Source organism: Bos grunniens, chromosome 19, assembly GCF_055505025.1.
Source record: "Bos grunniens cultivar Pamir isolate PY7600 chromosome 19, Bosgru_T2T1.0, whole genome shotgun sequence".
In the NCBI taxonomy this organism is placed as follows: domain Eukaryota; kingdom Metazoa; phylum Chordata; class Mammalia; order Artiodactyla; family Bovidae; genus Bos; species Bos grunniens.
Window position 1 is genome coordinate 29,292,657 of NC_141183.1, and position 25,220 is coordinate 29,317,876.

The 25,220-nt window shown below is 56.3% G+C and overlaps 1 protein-coding gene across 27 annotated transcripts in view; it reads left to right on the forward strand.

The window, feature by feature from the left end:
- The window catches only part of EPN2 (epsin 2), a 52,708-nt gene that overhangs the window by 18,720 nt on the left and 8,768 nt on the right, over window positions 1-25,220 (forward strand). For 2 of the 27 annotated variants that reach the window (XM_086358513.1, XM_086358522.1), the window contains exons 2-6: window positions 8,371-9,132; window positions 10,733-10,900; window positions 21,440-21,552; window positions 22,851-22,943; window positions 23,615-23,807. In XM_086358513.1, the coding sequence (XP_086214639.1) occupies window positions 8,538-9,132; window positions 10,733-10,900; window positions 21,440-21,552; window positions 22,851-22,943; window positions 23,615-23,807 (1,162 nt within the window). In that variant the 5' untranslated portion in view covers window positions 8,371-8,537. Of the gene's footprint in view, window positions 1-2,328; window positions 2,551-2,807; window positions 7,067-8,370; window positions 9,133-10,732; window positions 10,901-21,439; window positions 21,553-22,850; window positions 22,944-23,614; window positions 23,808-25,220 lie in introns of those variants that run through there. The other 25 variants (XM_086358516.1, XM_086358523.1, XM_086358528.1 and 22 more) reach the window with 19 other exon arrangements.

Genomic DNA, 25,220 nt, shown 5'->3' on the forward strand with positions numbered 1-25,220 from the left:
GAATGTTACTCATCTTAGAGAGTTTTTTATCGTCAGAATGCCGTGGTATCTTTGGTGGTTCCTTTGAAAGTGAAGCTGAGAGCTGCCAGGTGACCCAGCAGCCCTCTTCCTCGGTACCTGTCCAGGCGAGCTGAGCACACACATCCACATAAAAACTCATACGCAGAGTTCACAGCAGCATTGTGCATAAAGGCCAATAATGGAAACAATCCAGGTGTCTGGCTGATCAGTGGGTACATAAATGTGGTCTGTCCATACGAGAGAAAATTACCACAAAAAGGAGTGAAGTACTGATAAACGCAATATAAGCGAACCTTTAGAATACTCTGAGTGAAAGGAGCCGGACATAAAAGGCACATACTGCGTGGTTTTGCGTGAAGTGTCCAGAGTAGGTGAGTTCACAGAGACAGAAGGCAGCGTGCTAGGGGCTGGTGAGTGGAGGAGTGGGTAGTGATGGCCGATGACAGGGTCTCCCGGGGATGCAAACGTCCACTGCAGTGACTGTTACCCAACACTGTGCCTGTATGCTAAGTCACTCACTTGTCTCTGACTCTCTTGCAACCCCAAGGACTGTAGCCCGCCAGGCTCCTCTGTCCATGGGATTCTCCAGGCAAGAATACTGGAGGGGGTTGCCACGCCCTCCTCCAGGGGGTCTTCCCAACTCAGGGATCAAGCCCACGTTTCTTATGTGTCCTGCATTGGCAGGCAGGTTCTTTACCACTAGTGCCGCCTGGGAAGCCCATGCAACACTGTGAGGATCCTAAGCTGTGAGTGTGAATTGCCTACTTTAAAATGGTGAATTTCGTCTTAATGAAAACAAATAGAAAGACCTCCTCTGCCCAAATGCCATAGCATGATACCTGATTTCATGTATGTGATTACTTAATGCAGGTATTTGAATTTAGAAGTAAATTGATTTAGGGACTTCCCTGGTGGTCTAGCGGAGAAGGCGATGGCACCCCACTCCAGTACTCTTGCCTGGAAAATCCCATGCATGGAGGTGCCTGGTAGGCTGCAGTCCATGGGGTCACGAAGAGTCGGATACGACTGAGCGACTTCACTTTCACACATTGGAGAAGGAAATGACAACTCACTCCAGTCTTCTTGCCTGGAGAATCCCAGGGATGGGGGCACCTGGTGGGCTGCCATCTATGGGGTCGCATAGAGTCGGTCACGACTGAAGCAACTTAGCAGCAGCAGCAGCAGCAGCAGCAGCAGCAGCTGGTGGTCTAGTGGTTAGGACTCTGTGCTTCCACTGCCATGGCCCAACTCAGTCCCTGGTTAGGAATGAAGATCCCACAAGCTGAGTGTGGCCAAAAACAAAGTAGATGGATTTGAAGAAAAATATTAAGCGTACAATAACGCAGCTTATATTAAGAATTAAAGAGGAGGATTCCTAACACAGCGCTTGGCATGTCAGAAGTACCCTGTGAGTGTTAACCATATGACTCTTACTTGGAGGGTTTGACAGAGATCTGGAAGGGGAATAATGAATCAGCAGATCCAGATTCCTCAGTGCATGAGGCCCCCAAACCCGCCCCCCGCCTCACCACCTCTTCCCCTCATGCCCATGGCTCCCTTGTGCCCCGATCCTCCTGCAGCCCTGCCCCAGGGGCACAGGTTTCCCACCGGCTGTCCCCACCTAGGTAGGGGCGGGGGCTGCGTCCTGGGCTTCCCCATAGGCATCATTCCTTGTATGTCCAACGTGTGAAAAGTATTGGCTAAACCCTCTGTCTGCGCTGTGACAAGGAAATGATGTTACAAGAGAGAACAGCAAGAACATTTGTAAAATGCCATGCAGACGTCGCCGTGTGCCTTGCAGAGCAGCAGCTCTGCTCCCGGAACAGGGTCTAGAAGCCTTGGTGCACGAGTCTCGGGGACTCTTGCACACACCAGCACTGTTCACGATGGCAAGAAGGTGAAGTGGGCTCAGGTGTCCCCGGACAGACGAGGGGGTGGGTGTCGGTGAACACAGGCGCTGTCACATGGCAGGGACACACAGCAGCGCAGACGAGTCTCAGAGCCTCAGTATCGACACCGGCAGATTGTGGTGGTTGGATGATGTCAATGGTAAGACCATCTTCTTTCTTAAAAACCGTGGGATCACGGAGCTCAGAACCCAAGCTGTTTGCGGGGTTGGGTGGGGAAGGGGTCTGGGTGACAGGGGCGCGTCATCTGTGCCCACATGGGGCTGGTGTGTACTCGTGTGTGCCCAGCAGCACGTACATCATAAAAATGTAAGAGGACAGAGTGGTGGCTGGAAGACCTTCTCTGGGCTGACGCTGACATTTGAGAGTCCAGTCAGCGGTGCAGAGTAAATAAAATCCTGGGAACATATCCAGCAGAGGAGGAAGGAGGGAAGTCGTATTTTTATTCTGAACCAAAAGAGGAAGTTTACCTTTCGGCTCTGAGACTGGTTTTTTTCCTGGTGGTACTTCAGATGACGGCTGTTCTTAAAGGAGTAATCAGAGCTCTCGGGTTGTTCTAGCCCATGTGGCTGCTTCAGCAGAAGACGCAGCAGTCACCGAAGAGGTCCTGTTTCTTAAAAGTGTGAGTTCTGATGGGCTGGAGTCGTCTTGGAGTCTCTGATGCGCAGGCTTCCACCTGCCAGCTTTCCTCCTGTTCCCGTCTGTGGGGCCTGACGCTTTCCAGGGCAGTGCTTTCTGGGAAGAACCTTAAAGACCTCTCCTTGGTGGGCCACGTTGGAAGGCGCTGGGAATGCCAGGGGCCTATCCCAGGACAGCACCACAGCGCCTGGGCCTCATGTCCGCACGCGGTCAGGGGCTGGCCCTTTAGCTCCAGCGTCTGGGCTCCTGCCTGCTTGGCTTGCAGAGCTGGAGACGGGCTGAGCAGGGGCAGGAGGGTGGTTATTTCTGTCCTGTCTCACTGCCTGTTTAGCACCTGACAGGAGGGCCCTTCAAAGCCTCTGGATTCAGGGAGGAAGGATTCACTATTCTCATGGTAGTGTGGGGTTTATCTGAAGCTAAACAGATGAGATGAAGAGGATAGGACCAGAAGCCAGAGGTCTGGGAGCAAGTCCTGGTCCCACCACATGCTGGCATGTGGCTCAGGCCAGTTTCTTACCCTCTCTGCGCCCAACTTCCTCACCTGCAAATTCTTACTGAGGTTCAGTGAGCAGACGCTCTGGCATGCAGTCAGAGCTGTTAGGATTCTCCAGCGTCTGTTGAGAGAGCCTGTGCTATTTTCAGTTTCTATTCTGAGCCTGTTCTTTCGGGTGACTGCTGGCATCAGAGAGTTAGCACATCTGAGGCCTTGTTGGGAATGCCAGCCACACAGGAGAGGACTGGGCCCGGGTGTGACGGTCAGGAAGGGGCTTGGGGATGATGCCACCTGCCTGACCAGGAGGGGCCTTCTGCCCAGCATGTTCTGCCTGGGCCCTGCTGCTTCTGTAGGTGTGTCCCCTGCCCTGGACTGTGTCCCCAGGCTGCCCTCGGGGTGCTGCTGAGAAACATCCTCAGAGACACACTCTGGGAGGACGCAGGTGTCTGAACCTGTGTCACTCAGTGCTGAGCAGCGGCTGTCCCCACCTCATCACCTGGTCTGCTCCTGAGCCCAGGCTGGTGGGGTGGCAGGGCTCTGCTGCCCGTGGGACTGCCTGGGTACTATTGGCTGACATGGCTCATCCACCCCTGCCCTCAGGTTCTTCGTTGTGAACTCTTAACCACGTGGAGTGGTTTTATATGTTCACTGAGCAGAGTGGCTGCTCTGACTCCAGCGACAGAGCCCTGAGGGAGACTGCTGGGGGACTGGCCCAGATGAGCCCCGTGTCTGAGGGGGAGGGGGTGGGGTGCTGTCTGCCTTGTTCAGTTTCCCTCTGTTCCCACTCACTCAGCCCGCGTCAGAGGAGCCTGTGCTGAGGACACGTGGTGGAGATGGGCAAGCAGCAACTGGGATGAGCAGGAAGGTGTCCCACATGAAGAGGTTCTGCCCACAGTGGGAGTTGGTGACTTGAGAGAGTGATCGTGGTCCCCAGATCTCAACTGACAGGAAAGAGCCAGTGGGACAGTGCTGGGGGAGGCCACGGGCAGGGGAGCAGACCGTGCCTGGGACCGGGAGAGTGCCAGGGGGCGAGGGTGCACCCGTGCTGGCCCTGGAGGAGGTCACCTTCCGGGTGTGCCGTCTTCTGGGCTCTGGTGCCCCCCGCACCGCCTGGGGTGGGCTGCAAGGACCTCAGCCACACTCCCCAAAGCCCACGGGAGCCCTTTGTGCCAGGCTGGTCTGCATTTACACTGCCCGGAGGTGCCTGTCCTCACCTGCGGGCTTCCTCTGGGCAGCATCTTGAGCTCCTGAGAGAGCAGCGACGGGTGGCTGCTGTGCCTGAACACAGGCCTGTGTGGTCCACAGCTCCCCCTCCCCCGGCTTCCCCTCTCCTGCTGGCTCCTCAGGACGTGGCCACAGCCCAGCACTCAGCGCCACCACAGTGACCAGCCAGGTCTAAATTAAGCATGAATCCCTGGGAATTCTGCCTTTTCCCATGTAGTTCTGTTCTTTTCCCAAAATGCCTCAAGCTGGAAACTTCTGCTGATCAAACCCATTGCGGGCCTGCCCCGTGTGCGGGTGGGTGGGTGTGAAGCCATCAAATGTCCCCTTCTGTGCCCCAGTCTCTGGGTGGCATGGCCACTGGCCATCGGGGGTCTCTCTCTGGTGGTAGAGTCACTTAGCGTGTTGGAATGGAGACTCTGGCCCAGGGGTCACAAGCTCCTTTTTTGGAGGGGGGCTGAGTTCCAGGGGCTCACTCCACAGACCCGGGAAGCCCCACAGGCCAAGAGAAACATCCACCACTAGGCTTGTCGCCAGAACTCTAGCCTCATGGTGACTGACCTGGAGCTGGTCTGAGGTGGGGGCTCCTGTGACACCCTTGGGCTGGCAGGAGTTGAGCCCTTGTCAGAAAGGGGCCTTGGGACAGGAGGCTGGGTGTCCGGTCTGCCCTGCCATCCAGGAGCGGGAGGCTGGGCCTGGCCCAGCCCGAGCCCTGCTTTCCAGGTCCCTGGTTCTGTGTGCTGTCTGGTTTCTGGCAGGGTTGTTTAAGAATGTTGTCCCTGGTTGGCCATTAGCAAAACTACATGGAGGAGTGGTGGAGGGGAGCAGTGAGGAATTCTCTGTCCTCTGCTCACGCATCCACTGGCCCAGGCGCCAGCGTTCGGTGCTCGCGCCTCTCCTGGAGGTGCTGCTCGTCACGCCACCGTTTCTAAGCGCCTGTGTTGTCGGGTGGCCAGACCACGTCTCCTGATCCTGGTCCTTGTTTCACACCGCCTTTCAGAGTGACTGCGTTTCAACACCCGTGTAACCTGCAGCCCGGCTGCTCTTCCTAGAGACTGAACGATCCGCCACACTGCTAAAGAAAAGAAGAAGTCCTCATGTGTGTTTTCAGTGCTTGATTTCTGCTTTTAGAAAAATCACTAACATGGTCATTGGAGGCTGTCTGACATCGAATTTGAATTTTCCTGTGCTTGTTCCAAGGCTGTCATGTCTTGGGAGAAGCCCCCAGGTGGCTCTTTCTTTTTAAGGGGACAGGGGTCATCCAGCGTTGGGGGGACGGTCAGTCCCCCTGCAGCCAGTTAACTGGCACCTGGGGCTCTCCCTGTAATGTGGGTGCTGCCACTGTATCTGCTTTATCATCTTGGAGTTAAGAGGCTCAGATGTTTGTTTTTGAAATTCTTCACATACATGAATGCAGGGTTTTCTTGAAGCCCGCTTTTGGGATAGAGATATAAGATTTGATTTCTCTGCCCACCAAGGAGTCCTGGGACACAGATGCTGCGTTCGGTGAGTGAGGCGGACGGCTCTCAGCTTCCCTGTGGGTGTCGCCTGCCTGGAGAAAGTCACAGGAGGCCGCCAGACGCAGATCAGGAGCTGCCATCTGTGGATCCTGTTAGGTTTGGGGAGGGGAGAGATTTGCTGCCGTTCCCTCATAGCTGGTCTGGGTCCCTGATAACGATCCCCGATCCCTGAAAAGCCCCCCACATGGGGGTTTGGTGGAGACCCCAACCATCAACATCTTCTTGACACCTGGCCAGTTATGTCCCTGTCACAGAAGGGATGGCCAGGACTCACGTGGGCTTTGACCAGGGCCCACCTGGGGTCTGGAGCCATGAGGGCTGCTTCCTCCCGAGTCTGGGACTCTGGATTGGGAAGGAATTTCCCCACCCAACTCTGAAGGCTCTTGAACACATTTTTATGGAATTCTTCTTGCCTCCAGGGGCATCACTCTAGCCTTGGAATTTTTTGTTTGTTTTTTTAGTGTTGCTCTATTTGCTGTTTTATTCAGTCTACTTGTAGTTTCCACTGTCAGGCGAATTCTGGTTATATTTTCAAATATGCCAGAATTTTTCTGCCCCAGCTTGTCTTTGGCAAATGTGATCCAGCTGTTACTTTATGGTCACCATTATAGGCTGCTCTTGAGATCAAGAGTCCTGATCCCAGACTCTGGCTGGGTTGCCTGTGTGTTGAGAGCCACGGGACGCAGCTCCTCGGTGGTACTGGGCCATGGCTCAGCTGTGGCTAGGGGCCCGTCCTTCAGGCTTTGTGTGTGTAGGTGGGCTGTTGCTTGGGACAGGACATGCAAGCTGCAGGTTACATGCGGCCGCGATGGCTCCTGCAGCTGCGAAGTGCAGGGTGGGGGAGCCTGCCGAGCCCCAGGTGGGTGACAGACAAAGTGCTCGGCGGCCCTGGGGCTTCAGGACCTTGAGTGTGACCAGTGATGCTGGAGCATTTGCTCTGGGAGCCGGAGCTGCTCAGGAGGCCCCCTCTGAGGCCCATCCTGTCTGGTGGCCATGGATGACCAGCCTTGTCATGTCACACATGCAGGTCCCCACAGAGCACCTGGCCCTGCTCCTCGGACACACTGTGGAAGGTTTTTAAGAGCCGACCGGGCAGTGGAGTTCACTCTGCCCACCTTCAGCTGAAGTCCCATTCTGCTGAAGCCCTGCATCTGCAGATGAAGATAGAATTCTTGGCCTGTCTGAGGGTGGAGAGGCCTTGCTCACCAGGCCGATGACTAATGGCACCAGGATGACGGTTATGAGCTTCTCCTATTTGGCTGAATGTGAGGAGTGGGCATTTCCTTTGGCTTCCCCACTCCTGACACTTGCTGGTTATTTATTTCTGAGTCTGGAATGAAGCTGGTAGAGGCCGCCCACCTCTTGTTCCTCTGGCAGAAGCAGCAGAGTGAGAGCCCCTGTGGGAGGAGGGAGAGAGTCCTCACCAGGGGGCCTTGGTCAGCTGACCTCATGACCCAGAAGGAAGGCTCTCCATCTGCACCAGGGGAGGGGTGATCCTTACCCGGAAGGAAGGCTTTTTGTGAGCATATAGTGAGACAGCCTGGCCCAAGGCCACCCAGCTCTTTCCCAGGCCAGAAGCCCAGTGGCAGCTGGGGGTGGGGTGGGGGTGGGGAGCTGCAGGTCCTGGGCCCCCTCCTCATTCTGTAGGAGAGGAGTCACCTGGCACCGCTTCCCTTCCAGTCCCCGCCCGCCCTGTCACCTCCTCTGAAGAACCCCCCTGAGGGCTCTGAAGGGAGTGCTTTCCTCGCCTCTGTCGGTGGCCCACCGCCACAGTCGAGTTGCCCTCCACTTGCATCCTCAGGTCCCTGCACTCACCTCTGTCCCCTGCCAGATGCCTTCCTGGGGGAAGGGGCGCTGCTTTTAACTTGTGGCAGCAGCATTTATATCGCAGTGCTGGGTGCCCACTGGCAACCAAACCAGGTGGAGTCCTCCACACTCTGGACCAGGCCTGTGGCCAGAGGCGTAGCCTTCACTCCAGCTCCGCAGGTGTTCCTTCCCTGGAGAGATGTGTTTGTGGCAAAGGACTGGGTGGACCTGTTAATGTGGAGTCCTCAGTTCTCTTTTCTCTGAGATGAGGAAACTGGGCCAGAAGCAGTTTATATGTAAGGTTGTATCAGTGCTACATAGCTTGTGCCAGATGCTGGAGGCTCTGAAAGCCCAGTGGGGCCTCAGCCCTGGTCTCGAAGGGGTTGGGAGTCTCTGTAAGAAGTTAGGAGAAGAGGGTCAGAGAGAGTCTCTGGAGCCAGTGTAGATGGTGTGAGATTCTTCTAGCGGGCGTCTGCCAGGTGTGGCAGAGCAGATCCAGCAGAAGTGGTTTGAAAATAGACCAGGAGTTACAGTGTTACCGCTTTCCTTCCAGAGGCTTAAACTTGAGTTTAAACTGTATTGGTTATTAATGTGTAGTATTGTTCTTAACTTAGTTTTGAAGGGAAGATGGCATCCTTTTTGTCCTCGGGGGCTGGAGGATGTCCTCTCACCACCCCGGCTGGCCGACCCCTGCCTGCCATTTGCAGAGAGCCTGCTGTCTCGGGAACTCACACACAGTAACGTTTGTTACTTCTTTCTCTAGGTCATGGCTTCCAGCTTCTCAGACCTGAGGCGCCAATAGAGGAAATGACCGTCAGGGACCCTGCTCCAGACCTGTTACAGAGACTGAACCTCTGTGGAGCACGAACCTGCCGGAGACGGGGAAGCTTCTCTCTCTGAAAGGATCTGCACTTGTCACAGAACGTAAAGATGACGACCTCATCCATCAGACGGCAGATGAAAAACATTGTCAACAACTACTCGGAAGCTGAGATAAAAGTGCGGGAAGCCACCTCCAATGACCCATGGGGCCCGTCCAGCTCCCTGATGACGGAGATTGCAGACCTGACCTACAACGTGGTGGCCTTCTCGGAGATCATGAGCATGGTGTGGAAGCGGCTCAACGACCACGGCAAGAACTGGCGGCACGTGTACAAGGCGCTGACGCTGCTTGACTACCTCATCAAGACGGGCTCCGAGCGCGTGGCCCAGCAGTGCCGCGAGAACATCTTTGCTATCCAGACCCTGAAGGACTTCCAGTACGTTGACCGTGACGGCAAGGACCAGGGGGTCAACGTACGTGAGAAGGCCAAGCAGCTGGTGGCCCTGCTGAAGGACGAGGAGCGGCTTAAGGCCGAGCGGGCCCAGGCCCTCAAGACCAAGGAGCGCATGGCCCAGGTGGCCACCGGCATGGGCAGCAACCAGATCACCTTTGGCCGGGGCTCCAGCCAGCCCAACCTGTCCACCAGCTACTCAGAGCAGGAGTACGGCAAGGCCGGGGGGTCGCCGGCTTCCTACCATGGCTGTGAGTAGTAACCCCCATGCTGGGCACCGGGCTCAGCCAGAGCTCATGGCCCCTACCTTCCTGCTGCTGGCACCTGGCAGCAGCCCCTCAGTCCGCCTGGAGTTACTGTTACAGAGGGGCTTCTGGCCTGGGGTACCGAGACCCTCTGCTGCTCTGGGGTTTGACTCTGTGCATGTGGGCAGGGCTGGCCTCGGGGGCAAGGCAGGCGCAGAGGTTGGATTACCTGCTTCCTCCTCAGGGCAGGGCTGAAGCGAAGGGCCTGGCTGCCCACAGCAGCAGGGGATTGGCTGTCCTGGAGAATCTACTCTCTTTTATCTCATATTCAGTCCCTTTCTGAAACTGGGCTTCCGGTCTCCTGACTGGCTCAGCTTCTGTTCTGCTTGAGCATCACTGGGTGAGGCAGTGCATGTTCGCCTCTCTTGCAGAGGGAGAGACCAGGCTTCCTTCCCGCTTCTGGGTGGGAGTCCTTGGTGATTCGGTCACACGGCTGGGTCCGTGCTTTCTGGGCTGCTCTGTTTTCTCGCTTTGCATGTTGAAGATGCTAGGTCTTTGCCTAGTGTTCAGGAGAAATGTCAGAGAGCAGAAGTGGCATTCAGGGCCTGACGGAGGCTGGCCAGGGAGCCATGTTGGCATCCTAGCTGTTCATGGATGTGGGCCCTGAAATGGTGCCCCTCTGCCTTCTCAGTGAGGTGGCAAGCAGGCAGCCCTGGTAGCCTGCAGGGTGAGGGACACAGAAATTGTGCCTCTGGCTGTGAAAACAGAAATCCAGGTACCCCTACCCTTTGCTTTTGGAATAAGTAACACTGTTAGCATAAAAAAAATTTTAAGGCAGTTGTTTGCAGTTTGACCCCCTGTTGACCTTGCTTATTGGCAGGTTTCGGTTTGTCGTCGCCCCGCCACTTGTAGCATCTGTGTTGAGCAGGTTTGCACAGTGGGGTTGGACTCCCGCCTCTGGGATTCTCAGCAATTGTCAAGCTCAGAGGCCAGCATTCCTTGTCCCACTTGTAGTTCCTGTCGTTTCCCCACCTAGTTTGGATGACTCTGCTCAGGCAAATGCTGGGACCTTGGTGAAGCCGCTTAAAAGAATTGGAGCATGCAATCTGGGGCTCCAGGGGCTCCCCTACACTAGGTTGATAGAAAAGGAAGATTGACCTTAAGAAATGAAGTCGTATGTGTCCCTCAGGGAGCCCCTCTCCGCCAAGAAAGGCCGCTGCAGGTAGGCTGGGCTCCGGGCTGGCCTCTTCTTTGGAAGTGGTCACGTAAGGGCCCTGGGGGCTGCTTTTCTCTTGCCTGCCTTTTGAGGTCATTGCCCCTGAGTCCCGAGGACTGAGTGTAGGAGCTGAAGCCACGTCCCATGCATCAAGTGAAGACTGTTTCGGGGCTGGGAGGAGGTGGTGGGGCCTCGTGTCTGGTCCTGTGGCCTCAGCCTTCGCCTCCCTGCCCAGCGGCCCTGAGTTGGCCCACCTCTGAGAGCCCGAGCTTGAGCTGCATGTTCAGAGTCTGTTTGCGGGGTCCGGCCTTGCCTGTCCCTCTAACGGCCTGTCTCTGTGTGTGTGTGTGTGTGTGTGTGTGTGTGTGTGTGTGTGTCCCTGCCCCACAGCACCCGAGGCCTCGCTGTGTCCCCAGCACCGCACTGGGCCCCTGTGGGGTCAGAGCGAGGAGCCGCCGCCGAGCCATCGCCCGCCCTTCCTGCTGCGCCCGGGGCCACCCTCCTGCCCGGCCAGTGACCCGGCCCAGCCCTGCCTCTCTTGGGACCCCGCAGCCCAAGGTGGGAAACGCGGGCAGCCTGCTGGATGTGCTCCTGGTCGCCCAGTAGAGCCAGCTTTCTCCCTGCCTCCCAGGCCTCAGGGCGGCTCCCTCTGCAGCCCAGTGCTGGTCCTCCCCTCTCCCGGGAGCCCTGGCTACCCTGCGCCCCTCTTCACACCCCTCACCCAGAGGCCTCAGGGGATCCGCTGTTTGCTTTGCATGAGGCCTGGGTAGCTATCAGGCTCTCCCAGTCCCACACCCTGCGGGATTGGAGGTGTGCTGGCGGCAGCCCCAAATGCGGGGAGGACCAGGCCCCTGGGCCGGGCCTGTGGTTTGGTCCTTGTCCCACCGGCACACCCAGCCGGGAGCCATCCTCCATGTTGCAGTGATGTGGGCAGGTGAGCAGAGGACCAAATGGGGTGGATCTTGCTTCTCAGTTCCCCGCCATCCTTCCTGAAATCTGCAGGACCCGGGACCCTGGCAGGCAGAGAGTTGGCTGCCTAGTCAGTTGTAGGTTGCAGTGTTTGGAGGTCTCTGACTCAATGGGGATGGAAGTGAGGCTTGCTTTGGTGGTGATTGCTAGCTCTCCTGGACGACCTTCAGCTGGTGCGGGCTACGCTGAAAGCAGATTTCGCCGCAGCCTACGAAGAAGTGCACTCAGTCCACTGCCTTGGCACCTGGGCCCACCACAGAGAACGCCTCTCCTCTCTGCCTAAGTGGCTCTACCGGGGCGGCTGGCGGCCCCTCACCTGGGCTTTGTGCGCCTTGTGGCCCCCCTGCCAGTGCTCGCGGGATCACTGTGTTGAGCTCCGGGCCCATTTTCCCCTCACTCTCTGTCCCGAGGGAGTACTGGCTTTGGTGCAGGGAGGCAGTCATAGTGTTTCAGAGTGACACTCCCGCTGGTCCCCAGGGCCCCTGAGCCTGCCTGTCGAGTACCCGGGACCCCCAGCTCTCCTGGGACGCTTGCATTCAAAGCCCCCGAGCCAAGGCCCGCAGGTCCCCCCTCAACTCGGTGCCTCCACACACCACCACCAAGTTGGTCGACCCACAGCCCACACTGCCTCAGCTCTGGGGTTAGAGGTAGAAATTAAGGGTAAAATGAGTGAGTGAGTTTGTTTTCCCAGAGTTTCTCAAGTGCTGGATGAGGTTTGGGCAAACCAGTGATACGTGGTGTCACCGTTCTGGGTGCCTTTCTCTCTGTGTCTCAACCCTCACCGTCACGGGTGATCATTTCTGAGCACCCGCCTGATGCCCAGTGTGAGGTGAGGATCTGCCTTGGGGATCTGCCTGGGCCCTGGGGATCTGCCTTGAACACGCTGGCTTGGAAATGCAGCATGGAGGGGTCACCCTGACCGGCCTTGTGAGACACAGCGGAGATCCAGGCCGGGCCGTTAGCTCGGCTCGTGTGGTATGCGGTCTCCATCGGTGGTTGTATCAGGCTAGGGAACTAGTCCTCTTTTCCTTTTCTTGACACTTAGCCTTTGGAACTGCATTTTGTGGGCTTTTCCAGAAATGTGGAAATGTGCCATATCTTGAGGCTTTGAGTCTAGAACATCTGATTCTTAGAGGTTAGATTTTGTTGGTAGTGAAGGCTGTTTCCAACTTTGTAGCTGCCCTTTCTCTGCTCCCTGAGCCGCTGGCTGCCCAGAGCCCAGGCACACGTCTGACAGGCTGGAGTCTTGGGGTGGGCGCGGGCATCGTGGTCTTGGTGCTGAGTTTTCTCGGAGGCTGTGGCCTGTCCAGTTCAGGTTCTTCCTCCCGTCCCTCCGGCTGATGACCGGCAGCCGTGCCCTTTCAGAAAGTCAGAGTCAGCAGGCGATGCGCCCATGGGCCTCCTCCCACAGCCTGCTGGCCACTCAGTGACCAGCCCGTCAGGCCAGTGCCCCTGTGGCCCGCTTCTCCATGTCTAGGTGGTGAGCTCAGCATGGGTGGCACAAAAGAAACTCTGCTGGTTTTCTCATCGTAAGATAATGCCTGTGTACTCCTGATCATGTAGAAAGTGCAAAAGGACGACGGACACACTCCATGATCTCCTTAGACTGCTGTTGTTCCCGTGTGGGTGTGTCCTTCTGAATGCTTTTTCTAAGCGGGTGCTTTTCTAGGCCTGCAGGTTTGTTTGGATCCCTGCCCTTTCTATCACGACGTCGTCCCAGCTCCCAGGCCTCTGGGCACAGGCAGTGGTGGGGCCTCGTCATGGCCATCTGTCTGGGAGAGCCAGAGAGTTCTTCCTCTGAGGAGGAAGCGAGGACCAGATCAATACCCATATCCCCCACAGCCAGCTGTATGGACAGACCTGGATCTGGGTCTGAAGTGTTTTGTGGGAGCAGAAGAAATCTGATGTTTTATATTGTATACGTGGTACAACAGTGTTACACGCGTGTTGTTTGTAACAAAGCACACATCTCAGAAGGCTACAGCGTTCATTTGCCCAGGGCTCGCGCTGGGCAGTGAGGGCTCGTGGTCCCCAGATGAGGCCTGGCCCTCTGTGGGCCTCCAGTTTGGGAGAGGGTGGGCACCTTGACGGTGTGCCACATGGAGTGCCCGGAGGGGGCCGGGCAGGCGAGTCAGAGGCTGTTCTCACCCTGCGTGCAGTGGGCCGGATGCAGTGGCTCAGAGGACCCCTCAGCTGACTCAGATAACTTGCTGTGCATTTTCCACGTTGCTGCACAGTTACACTTGACTGCAAAGGTTAGAGCTCGGGTGGGTTAGAGGTCCGTACAGCAGGTTGGGATGGTGCTCTCTCCCGGTTTTGCCTGTCCCCTGTGCTGTCACAGGCTCTCACACAGCGCCCTGCCTGAGGGACATGCTCTGAGAAGGGACCGCGTGGATCACAGTCTCCACCCTGTCTGAATTGTGTCCAGGTTCTCACAGTGTGGTAACAATGTGATGAATACCTTTGGGCAGAAAGCTGCTTTTCTGAGGGGTCTTGATGTAGAATTGTCTTGTCTTCAAAGTAGAATTCCAGGAAGTGAGGTTAGTGGGCAAGTGTGTTAGCATCATTCTATGTCTTGAACTTGGCAGATGTTTTCCCAGCAGACCCGGCCCAGGTGCAGCGCCCCCAGCTGGGGTGCAAGAGGGGTGACCATGCTTGGTGGATAGCCCCCAGCCCAAAATGGGTACTGAGATTTTTCTGAAAGATAATTTCTAGTTTTAGTTAAGTTCAGTCGCTCAGTCGTGCCTGACTCTTTGGGACCCCATGGACTGCAGCATGCCAGGCCTCCCTGTCCATCACCAACTCCCGGAGCTTTCTCAAACTCATGTCTGTTGAGTCAGTGATGCCATCCAACCATCTCATCCTCTGTCGTCCCCTTCTCCTCCCGCCTTTGATCTTTCCCAGCATCTGGGTCTTTGCAGAAGAGTCAGTTCTTTGCATCAGGTGGCCAAAGGATTGGAGTTTCAGCTTCAGCATCAGTCCTTCCAGGAATATTCAGGACTGATTTCCTCTAGGATGGACTGGTTGGATCTCCTTGCCGTCCAAGGGACTCTCAAGAGTCTTCCCCAACACCACAGTTCAAAGGCATAAATTCTTCGGTACTCAGCTTTCTTTATAGTCCGACTCTCAGTCCATACATGACTACTGGAAAAACCATAGCTTTGACTAGATGGACCTTTGTTGGCAAAGTAATGTCTCTGCTTTTGAATATGCTGTCTAGGTTGGTCATAACTTTTCTTCCAAGGAACAAGCGTCTTTTAATTTCATGGCTGCAGTCACCATCTGCGGTGATTTTGGAGCCCCCCAAAATAAGGTCTGTCATTGTTTCCACTGTTTCTCCATCTATTTGCCATGAAGTGATGGGACCGGATGCCATGATCTTAGTTTTCTGAATGTTGAGTTTTAAGCCAACTTTTTCACTCTCCTCTTTCACTTTCATCAAGAGGCTCTTTAGTTCTGCTTCGCTTTCTGCCATAAGAGTGGTGTCATCTGCATATCTGAGGTTATTGATATTTCTCCGGGCAATCTTGATTCTAGCTTGTGCTTCATCCAGTCCAGCATTTCTCATGATGTACTCTGCATAAAAGTTAAATAAACAAAAAACAAACAAACAAAAAGGAAAAAAAAAGTTAAATAAACAGGGTGACAGTATACAGCCTTGATGTACTCCTTTCCCGATTTGGAACCAGTCTGTTGTTTCATGTCCAGTTCCAACTGTCGCTTCTTAACCTACATACGGATTTCTCAGGAGGCAGGTCAGGTGGTGTGGTATTCCCATCTTTTGAAGAATTTTCCACAGTTGCTGTGATCCACACAGTCAAAGGCTTTGGCATAGTCAATAAAGCAGAAGTAGATGTGTTTCTGGAACTCTCTTGCTTTTTCGATGATCCAACGGATGTTGGCGATTTGATCTCTGGTTCCTCTGCCTTTTCTAAATCCAGCTTGAACGTCTGGAAGCACTGTTCGCATACTGTTGAAGCATGTCTTGGAGAATTTTGAGCATTACTTTGCTAGTTTAGTAGATGAAAATTTCCATCAGGATATTCATTTTAAAAGTGAGTTTCCTGTTTGTAAGTGTTGCTCTATAAGAAAGTGCTCTAGGCATGCAATCTCAGTTTACGACTGAATTAAGAAAGAGAGCCTTCTGTCTCTGTTAAAGTTCCGGTGACCACAGCACCCCCCCAACCCCGGTTCCTCCCTAGCGCCTGCCTGGGGAGCTGTGGGTGTGGCCCTAGCCCTGGTGCTCCCTCACCCCCTCCAGAGTGTGACTTCCCAAAGCACCAGGAACCATGGAACCCCTGGGAAAGAGCAAGGAGAAAAAATGGCTTCCTGTTCTGGACAAGCTCCTAGCTCCCACCTTGCAAGCTGATGGCCTTATAACGGACAGGATTTACTCTGCAGCCCAAGGAGAGCAGCACAGATAGGACGGGCTCTGAGTCCTGCCAGCCAGCCCTAGGGCGGCCTTTGTCTCTGCCCGGCTGCCTATCCCCACAATCGTCTGCGCTGCCTCCTTTCTTCTGGGCTTCGGCTTTCACGCACCTCAGGGTGGTTGGGACCAGTGTGTGAGGTGTGCCCTTGGGAGTCACAGCTTCTGCTCACTGGAAACTAGACTAGAAAATGAACACACAGGTGTGTGGAAAGAGGCAGATTGGGGAGATGGCCCAGCTGCAGGCAGGTCTGGAGCGCAGGTGAGGCCTCCGGTCTGCCGGCTCTAGGTGCCCGGGGCAGGGGTGTCTGCACTGAGCCAGGTTGAGAAGAACCCCTGCCCGTGGAGCACCCCAGTGGGGAGGACGTGCTAGGGGGGTGGCTCCAGAGCCGACCCTGGAGGGGAAGCCGAGGTGCTGTTGCCCGCCCGAGAGCCAGAAGGAGCTGGGGGATTCTAGGGCCTGTGCGGGGGTGACAGAGCAGGGGCCAGGGGTGGGTGGTGAGCAGTATAGAGTCCAGGGGCAGTTCCTCCCCGTGGCAAGAGTGTGCGGGAGGTGGGGCCCAGATGTGTGTGCTGGGAGAGCCCGGGACCTGGGGCTGCAGCAGCACTGACCCGGGTCTTGTTCCCTGTGGAGGCTGGAAGCCCTGGATCAGGGCGTGCGCAGGCCTTTGCCTCTGAGACCCGCACGCGCAGGGAGCATCCTGCCTTATGCTCCCCCTGCTTCTGCTGCTGGAGGCCTCCTTGGTGTCCCTGGGCCATGGCTGCCGCCCTCCCCTCGTGTCTTCGCCCCCATCACTTCCCTGCCTGTAAGGACACAGGTCACGTTGGATGTGGGGCCCACCTGCTTCAGTGTGACCTCAGCTTAACCATTCACTAAGGACTCTGCCACAGCCATTTCCAAATTTGCTCTTGTTCTGAGGCGCTGGGGGTCAGGACCTCACACCTTTGGGCCCGCTCTGCCTTGGCCCCTCGGCAGGGCAAGGCTTTCGACCCTGGTGAAGCCCCACCTGCTCTCTGCTTGGCAGCCTTGCTGCCTGCCCGCAGGCCATGCTCCAGTGTCCCCACCCCCTCCCCTGTGTGTGTGTGTCTTGTCCCTCCTTACTGGACACAGGCCCTGGGAGAGCATGGGCTGCCCTCTGGCCTGGAGAAGCGCCAGGCATGATGTGCGCAAATGTTAGGACCGAGGGCTCCGAGCAGCTCAGGGCATGGGGACAGCATGGCATTGGCTCTTGAGTTCTGCTGGCTCTGAGTGGCCTTGTGACCTCCCTGGGCCCCGGTTCCCTCCTCTGTGGGAAGCAGTGATGGTGAAGAGCAAGGCCTTAGGTCGGCCTTTGTCCCTTGTGGCTGTGGGACCCTGGCAAGCCACCTCATCTCTGGACCTCAGCCCCGGTTTTGAGGGTGGGTTGGAAGGCAGGACCCCATCTGGGCTGAGGGTTGGGCAAGACACCAGGTGTGGTACCACTGTCACACACCAGGCACTGGGCCAGGTGCCCCCCGTAGGAACTCGTCTGGTCCTCACAGCAGCCCAAGCCGCAGGAACCCTGTTTCCCATCCTGTGGGTGAGGAAGCCAAAGCGAGGGGTTGAGCAGCGGCAAGCCCGGGTCTGGGCCCAGGCTTCCAGGCGCACCCTCCACCAGGGCTGCCTCTTTGAGGCTGAGACCGTCAGCCTGGGTGGGGATGCAGTGAGGTGGAGCCCACACATGGCAGGAATTGAGGGGGCCGGTGGGCGAGAGTCAGGAAAGCACGCCAATGTGCAGGGTGTGCGAGTATGTCTTCTGGGTGGAATCATGAGAAAATGTCAACAGCTGTTTCCTCTGGGAAGAGGGGTAGAGGCAGGAAGAGTGGGGTGGCCCTCACTTCCTCTTATCCTGAAGTATTTAACACAGGCTCTGGCATCTCCCCTCCCCCATAGCCTGACAGTGGATGGAGTGGACAGCAGCCATTGGGCCGCCTCGTCCCTGCCCGCGTGCCCATCTGCCCACTGTTCTGACTGTGACGTGCAGCCAACTGTCTGTACGGAGACTGCCCGGGATCTTGTCCCTTCAGTCTGACTGTGCTCATGACCCTCCTGTGCTGGGACGCTGGGCTGGCCATCCTGCAAAGCGGCCCTTGATCTGGGTTTGTCTGCCTCAGTCCTTTTCCTGTGCTTCTGTGAACTGGAATCAGATGTAGAGTCTGCGATGGGATCTGGACAGGGTTTTGCCAGGACTGTCAAGTGGTGGGCAAAGGGCAGAGCATGGTCATGGTCCAGCCCCCCTTGTCCTGAAGGTCCCCCGGCTGTGGTGGTGCTTCCGTCTCCTCACATCTCGCACCTTTTTGGCTTTTCCACAACATTGTTGTTCAGTTGCTGTGTCGTGTCTGACTCCGCGACCCCATGGACTGCAGCACAGCAGCCTTCCCGGGCCTCCACCATTTCCCAGAGTTTGCTCAAACTCAAGTCCGTTGAGTCAGTGGACATGTTATTTCCACAACATATTTTTGTATTTTCTCCCTTTCAATGTTACCTGGGGTAATCTGAGCTTATTTTCTCATAATTCATCTCACTTGACTAAAAACAGTCTTTCCTGCTGTCGCCTGTGAGCTGGGAGAGGGCGGGCCTGGAAGGTCTCCCAGGGGACAGGGTCAGAAGCCTCTGCTCTCCGTGGGAGTGTCCTTGGTGGCTGAGGTCATTGCTGACTCAGGAAACAGCCTGTGGAGCACAGGAAGATGTCGGCAGCTGAGGAAGGCCCAGTAAGCATTTCATTGCAGTTCAGTGATGAGGAAGGAACTTAGCTGAACGGGGATCTGGTCACCAGGGGCAAAAAGTGGCCCTGGGCTCAGTGCCAGCTCCACAGCCCCTCCCTCGGTGGCCAACAGAAAAGGGAGGGGGAGGCCACGGCCTCCAGAACCACAGTCCTCAGCCCACATGGGCCTTGGGCCACCACGGTGTCCATCTGGTTTCTACCCCGTGAGACAGGGGGTGTCTTGTGGCTGTGGGTGGAGTGGAGAGCAGTGACCTGGGCAGGGCCAACCCCCAGGGTGGGGGCAGCTTGTTTCGGGCCTTCCCACCCTTCCCGCCCCTCCCATCGCTCACCTCACAGACTTGGAAGCAGAAGCCTGGAGGGGTGGCATCCAGGTGCAGCTCCCTGCTGCAGTGGGGTAGGGACAGGCCAGGTGCCTGGTGTCCCCGTCTGCTGGCAGGCATGGGGTAGTGGCAGTGCTCAGACCCAGGTGGGGTCTCCTTGGAGCCGCATGGCCAGGCCCTTGCCTTCTTGCCAGCCCGTGTGCCTGGCTTTCCGTGAAGTCCCTGTGCAGAGTCGCCTGCGGGAGGGGGCGTGCAGTCTGCACCCTTTACAGCGGCCGTGACTGCAGACGCCGCTGAAGAGTGCTCTAGGAAAACTGCAGAACGTTGCCAATGAGAAGGGGCAGTTTCCTGTTTTTCTGTTACCTTGAGTGCTTTACTTTCTTTTTTCGCAATTCCCCAACCGTGCACACCTGAAGTGCCTTGTAGGGGGCATTCAGGGCCTGGAGCAGGCGAGCAGGGTCAAGGAGGGTGGCCCTGCAGGAGGTACCAGGTTGGGGGTGGGTTTCTGGTTCTCCTCCTAGCCTGGAGTTTGAGAAAATGTGATCCTGTGTAGGCTCCCTGTCCAGCCTTCCCCTGTGCTTCCTCAGCCAGGGTGGTGGACCAGGCAGGAAAAAAGGGAGCCTGCCACAGGGGTGCCAGCTTTGTGCTCCTACCCACGGGTCAGGCTCAACCGCAGGGGAAGGGCAGGGGCATGCTCGTGCTCCCAGGGTGATGAGCCTGTGTGCACAGGGCCTGCCTTCCCAGGAGAGCATGGCTGGGGCAGAAAGCAGCAGAGACCCAAGGGGACTTGCTTCTCCTACTGCCCCGTGAATGGTGGACCCTCAGAGTGGGGCCCGGCCGAGCTCTGGTAGCCGGAGGGCCCTTTCAGGCTCTGTGCTCACTGTCCTGTTCTCTGGCACAAGAGGCCCTTTGTGGGGCCGAGATGCTGTCACTAAGGCAGGAGCATCTCCACCGGACGCCGCCCTCGCAGCTGAAGCCCGTGTGCGCTCAGCTGACGCTCCGGGCTGGTGGCTGTGAATTCTGCCATCTGCGCGACCTAGAGCCGTGCATCCGCTTATAAAAACCACAGCATTTAGGGGAATACCCTTTGTCTGATTTCCACATTGATGTGGTGAGCTATTTCCGTGTGTGCTGGCCACACATTATTCCAGCAGCGTCAGCTGGGGGGACACAGACGTGCACATTTGCATTTGAAGCTGGGCCGGCCGCGCAGCTGTGCAGAGAGGCACCGAGGACAGGGCGCCTCACTTCTCTGGCCAGCCCTGCAGAGCCCCGGCCCATTCATCCTGTCCCGGGCAAGTCAGACTCTGTGGCTGCACAGCCAAGTTCAGCTTTCCCTGCCAACATGGGGCCCTCTGTTCAGAGCCCTTTGGGGGTATAGGGTGGAGCCTGGGGGCCTGGTTTCCCCTTTGGGAGTAAGTGGAGGATGGTAGATATCCAGGGTTTGTTATAAACTGAGAGTTTCGTGAGGCAGCCTCAGAGACCATTCATCAGGAGCCGGCGGGGAGCGGGCAGCCCATGGGGCCGTGACCTGGATAAGATAGCCACTCTGGTCCTGGGAGAGCCTCCTCCTGCCCCCACAACTGACCCCAGCCGTCCCACTTCCCTTGTTCTCGCCAGTCTGGGTGGTGGCTTTGCTTCTAGAGCACAGGGACGCCAGAATCTGCCATCTGTGATGGGCAGAGGTGAACTTTGGGGACCAGACATGCTTTTGTTTGGGGATGTTGTTAAGAAATAGGATTGTTAAGATAGATTTGAGGACATTTTGTTACCATCCAGCTTTATTTCTAAAGGAATGCTCTGGAAAATTGGGGTGATGGACTGGGATTGGACTTGATTTTATTTAGAAAAGCATCTTTGTGCTTTTTCCTAACTGCAGTGTTTTTTTGCTCTTTGACCTCTTCATTAGCTTAGAGTACACATGAGGCAGTTGGCCTTTTTTTTTTTTTTTAAACCATTTCTCTTGGTTGACTGTGAATCATAGTGAACACACTGTGCTCCAGGCCTGGTTGCTCCAGATGCAGTCTCCTCGCTGTGTTTACGTGTCTTTCCCCTTTACAGGCTGCCCCAAACTGCCCCGCAGCCTTGCCCGTTGCACTGCTCAGGGACCCCAGTTCAGTCTTGCCTCTCCCACCTTACTCACTGCAGCCAGAGCACAGCCATCTAGAAACTTCAGTATCCGAGCTCTTCCCCACCAGTTAATTTCTCCCAAAGAAGCAGATCCTGAGAGGCAGGCTTAAGTGGGAGATTTAGGCTGAAGCAGCGTTTGGGGTCAGGAGGTCTTGAGAGGACCTGTGAGTCCACACAGGCTTTGGGCTTCTTTGAATGATGACCCAGCTTTTCCAGAACTGTGCCCCCAATCTTGTAAAAACTCAGCTCCCCTTCTTGATGCCATGCAGCTCTGCCATGGGGGCAGGTCTGATCCTCGAGAGGTCGGAGCTGGCCATGCCTGTGCCCCAGGATATTTTTCCTGGTGGGTGCTGGGTGGCTGATGTGCTTGTGATGTTCCTCAGCTGTGACCTTGGGATGGTCGCAGACACCCCTTCTCCCCGCCCAGGGGGACCCGTGGGTGTGAGGCGGGAGCGGGTGGCTGACCGGGGAACACGGGTCCTTCACAGTGACTTTGTCTTCCCTACAGCCACTTCCCCACGGGTGTCCTCGGAGCTGGAGCAGGCGAGGCCGCAGACGAGTGGGGAGGAGGAGCTGCAGCTGCAGCTGGCGCTGGCCATGAGCAGAGAGGTAGCCGAGCAGGTGGGTGCTGGCAGGGACACGCCCCCGGCGGGGAGGGCCCAGGCACAGCCACACAGAGGAAAGGCTTTTCAGGACATTGGTCCTGGGGACGCACCTGTCAGAGGTGCTTCACAAGATGCTCCCTCTGTATTCTGCACATCCTGTGTGCAGAATACGATCCACAAGGTGGCTGGAGAGCATCTGGACCCGGAAAAGGACAAGACAGAGGCTGGAGGGAGGGCCCAGGAGAGAGGAGAGTGCTAACGTCCAGAGAGGGGCGTGTGTTTGGTCTCCCTGTTATGAGCACGTGTCACGTGAAGATGGCGAAGGAGGGGGAGTGGCCCAGAGGACCTTCAGAGGGGTTGGCCCTCTGCTGCTGCTTTCAGCCCTGACTTGCTGTCCTGTGGTTAAAAAGGGCAAAGCAGTGTGGCATGGCTGCGTCACCCTCTCGCTTAGAAGTGCCGTGAGGGACAGGCAGGGGGTCACATGGAGGCAGCTGTCGGTCCCAGAGTGGCTGGTCCCCCTGTAACTGGAGTATCCTGTAAGGTCCACAGTAGCGGACTGCCCCCAGGGTGGCCCCTCAGTCCACACGACCTCCCTATGGGTCCCACCTCACCTCTGGCGGCCCAAGGGAGGTACAGAGAGCTCACAGGGAAAACGGGGCAGATGGACATGCCCATCCAGTGTGGTTCCTTATCCCATCTTAGAGTAAATAAGACACAATGAGTGTATTCACTTACATTTAATCATTATATTATCTATTTGTAAAAGCTTGAGTGGCCCAGTCTTATATATGGTGACTGTGCTTTGAATAAATATAAAATACAATGGACCATTTCTGTTAGAATTCAAAAATAGGAACACACTTGTTTTCTGGAAGCACGGCGGGGGTCAGGGTGGAACGGCCTGTGACGTGTCCCCCTTCCAGTTCCTCTCTGGATTGTTTGTGTTTGTTTTTTTTTCCCCTCCTGATTATTTGTGTTTTATGAAGAGACATATTGCTTCCATAATTAGAAAGAATTTTAAAGTCATTTTCACTTTGAGAAAGAGCATTTTAGAAGTATTCCTCTTCTCCTCTCTGTCTGTGGTGTCTGTGCCCTGGGCTCCCTGGTGGGACTGGAAGTAGGTGGGAGTCACACAGGTGGGAGGGGACCCCGGGCGCATAGAGGGGACGGGAGATACTCGCTGTCCACCTTGTCCTCAGACCCTCCTCTGAAGTGACTGGCGATCCAGCTTTAGTTTCCGGCTGTGGTGGGAGGGCCTAGCTGGGTGGCGATGTTGTGGCCATAACCAGCTTTGAGGTCCATTGTGCTCCACAGGAAGAGCGCCTTAGGCGGGGCGATGACCTCAGGCTGCAGATGGCCCTGGAGGAGAGCCGCCGAGACACGGTTAAAGTTCCAAAAAAGAAAGAGGTGAGTGCTTCACGGGGCTGGGGGGTCACTGTGTGAGACCCTTCCAAGCCCGCCCCCGTGGTGTGACAGCAGGAGCGAGGAGAGGGCGAAGTGCACACTTCTGCCTGGGTGGTGGGCCCCCATGACCCCTCCCCGGCCCCCCACCCCCCAGCCACATGGCTCTAGCCACTGCTTCCTAAGCTGCGCATCACGTGCTCTGAGATCTAAATGTGACTACTCTGCCCCCGACAACCATCCTGACGGACGGCAGAGTCCCCCCAGGGCCAGGGGCTCCGTTGGGGCCCCTACCCTGTTACAGTGCTGATACATCCTGGCCCTGACGGCATCCAGTATGGCCATGAGAGTGGGAGGGTGAGCCAGCCCCCGGGAGAGAGGGCCTTGGGTGATGCTGGCCACTGCAGGGCCAGGTGTGTCAGCGGACAGCACCTGGAAGGAGGCAAAGCCTGCGTTTTCCCAGGAAACCCTGAGGACCGGTTGACAGAGGGCACGTGGCATGTAGGGTGGAGCCAGGTCTTCACTGGGAAGTGGTGATGTGGGGCAGTGGGAGTCCTGTGGTCCTCTGGGCCCCCGAAGGCCTTCTCTCTGGGAGAACCCTGGGCAGGTGCAGGTGATGGGTGAACATGTGCTGCCAGGCAGCAGAGCTCACTTGTCCCCTACCCTGCTTGTCTCAGCAGCACGGCTCCCACCCGCAGCAGACCACGCTGTTGGACCTGATGGACGCCCTGCCCAGCGCGGGCCCTGCTGCCCAGAAGGCGGAGCCCTGGGGCCCGTCCACCTCCGCCAGCCAGACCAACCCCTGGGGCGCGCCGGCAGCCCCGGCCAGCACTGCGGACCCCTGGCCGTCGTTCGGTAAAGACCCCTCTGGTACATCTCCCCTGCGCACTTGCTGGATGAGGGAGGAGCTACGGGCACTCTGCTCACCTGGCAGCGGTGGGCTTGGGTCCAGGTGATGGGGTGGGTGTCCAGGCCTGCACACCCACTGTAACGCCCTCCTGAGGGCGGTGGTTCAGAGCTCCACTTCGTCCTGTTGTGAGGAGCTTTGCTTGGGCACGTTTCTCTTCTGCTTCCCACGTGCACTGGAAATGGCTTGTCCCTCCCCTGGGACACACATCAACCCTCAGCCTCAGGATCGCACCCGGGTTAAGAAACTGTATTACACGGCGTGAAATGTCTGAGTCGAGTTGCTGTGATTAGCTAGAAATTATGACATGCTTAAATGACCGTATTAAAGTAATTCTTCTTACTTGCTATTTAAAGCAATAGCAAATCTGTTTAATAGGCTAAATGAACATTTTAGAGTTCTGTTTAATGCCAGCGTAAAGTGAACTTGTGACAGGTGATTCAGACATGAGCGTGGCACCATCAGTTTCATCTGGGGAGTAACCTTGGGCACATGGGCTTCCTGATCGCTGGGCAGGGCTTGGCTACAGGCTCTGGGACGGTTTTGCAGCCAGCCCGCCGCTCTGGGAGCCCCCCGAGGTATACTCAATCCTGCTGCCATGGCTGATCTGTGGACATCCTGTCTTACAACTTTGGATGTATCTTTTGTGCCCATGTCTCTTGGGGCCTTTGTCTCTGCAAACCAGAACCCCATCTTTTGTATTCAGCTCAGTTCCCTAGCAGTTTGCTGAAGTGTACCAAATGCCAGGTTCCGTTCTCCCACGTGGGGACCGGACAGGCGCAGGGAATCGCCCTGCCCTGGGATCACACAGCACGTGGCCCTGGTGCTTTCCACTTGGTATGTTTTCAGAGTTCATCCACATGGTAGCACACATTCCTACCTCACCCCTTTTTATGGCTGAATAATACTCCATTTTATAGATTAAATCATATTTTGTATAACTATTGAGCAGTAAGAGATGATTGAAACCTAGAAAAAAAATTTTTTAACAAAGAATGGTTATCTCTGCCTGTGCTGGGTCTTCGTTGCTGTGCACAGGCTCTCAGGTTGGAGCTCGTGGGCTCTGGAGCGCAGGCTCAGTAGTTGTGGTACTCTGGGCTTAGCTGCTCCACGGCATGCAGGATCTTCCCGGAGCAGGGATCAAACCCAGGCACCTTGCATTCACAGGTGGATTCTTAATCACTGGACCACCAGGAAAGTCCATAACCTTAAATTTTCAAATCAAACCTTTAAATGTTGATAGTGAATTTAAAAGATTAAGAGCATGTTTGGAGCTCATCAGAATACAGCTGGGTTGGCCTCATGTGGTTTGTGGCCTCATGTGGTTTGTGGCCTGCCGCTTTTTTCCTTGCTGTTCCTTGCCTGACCCAGGGCCA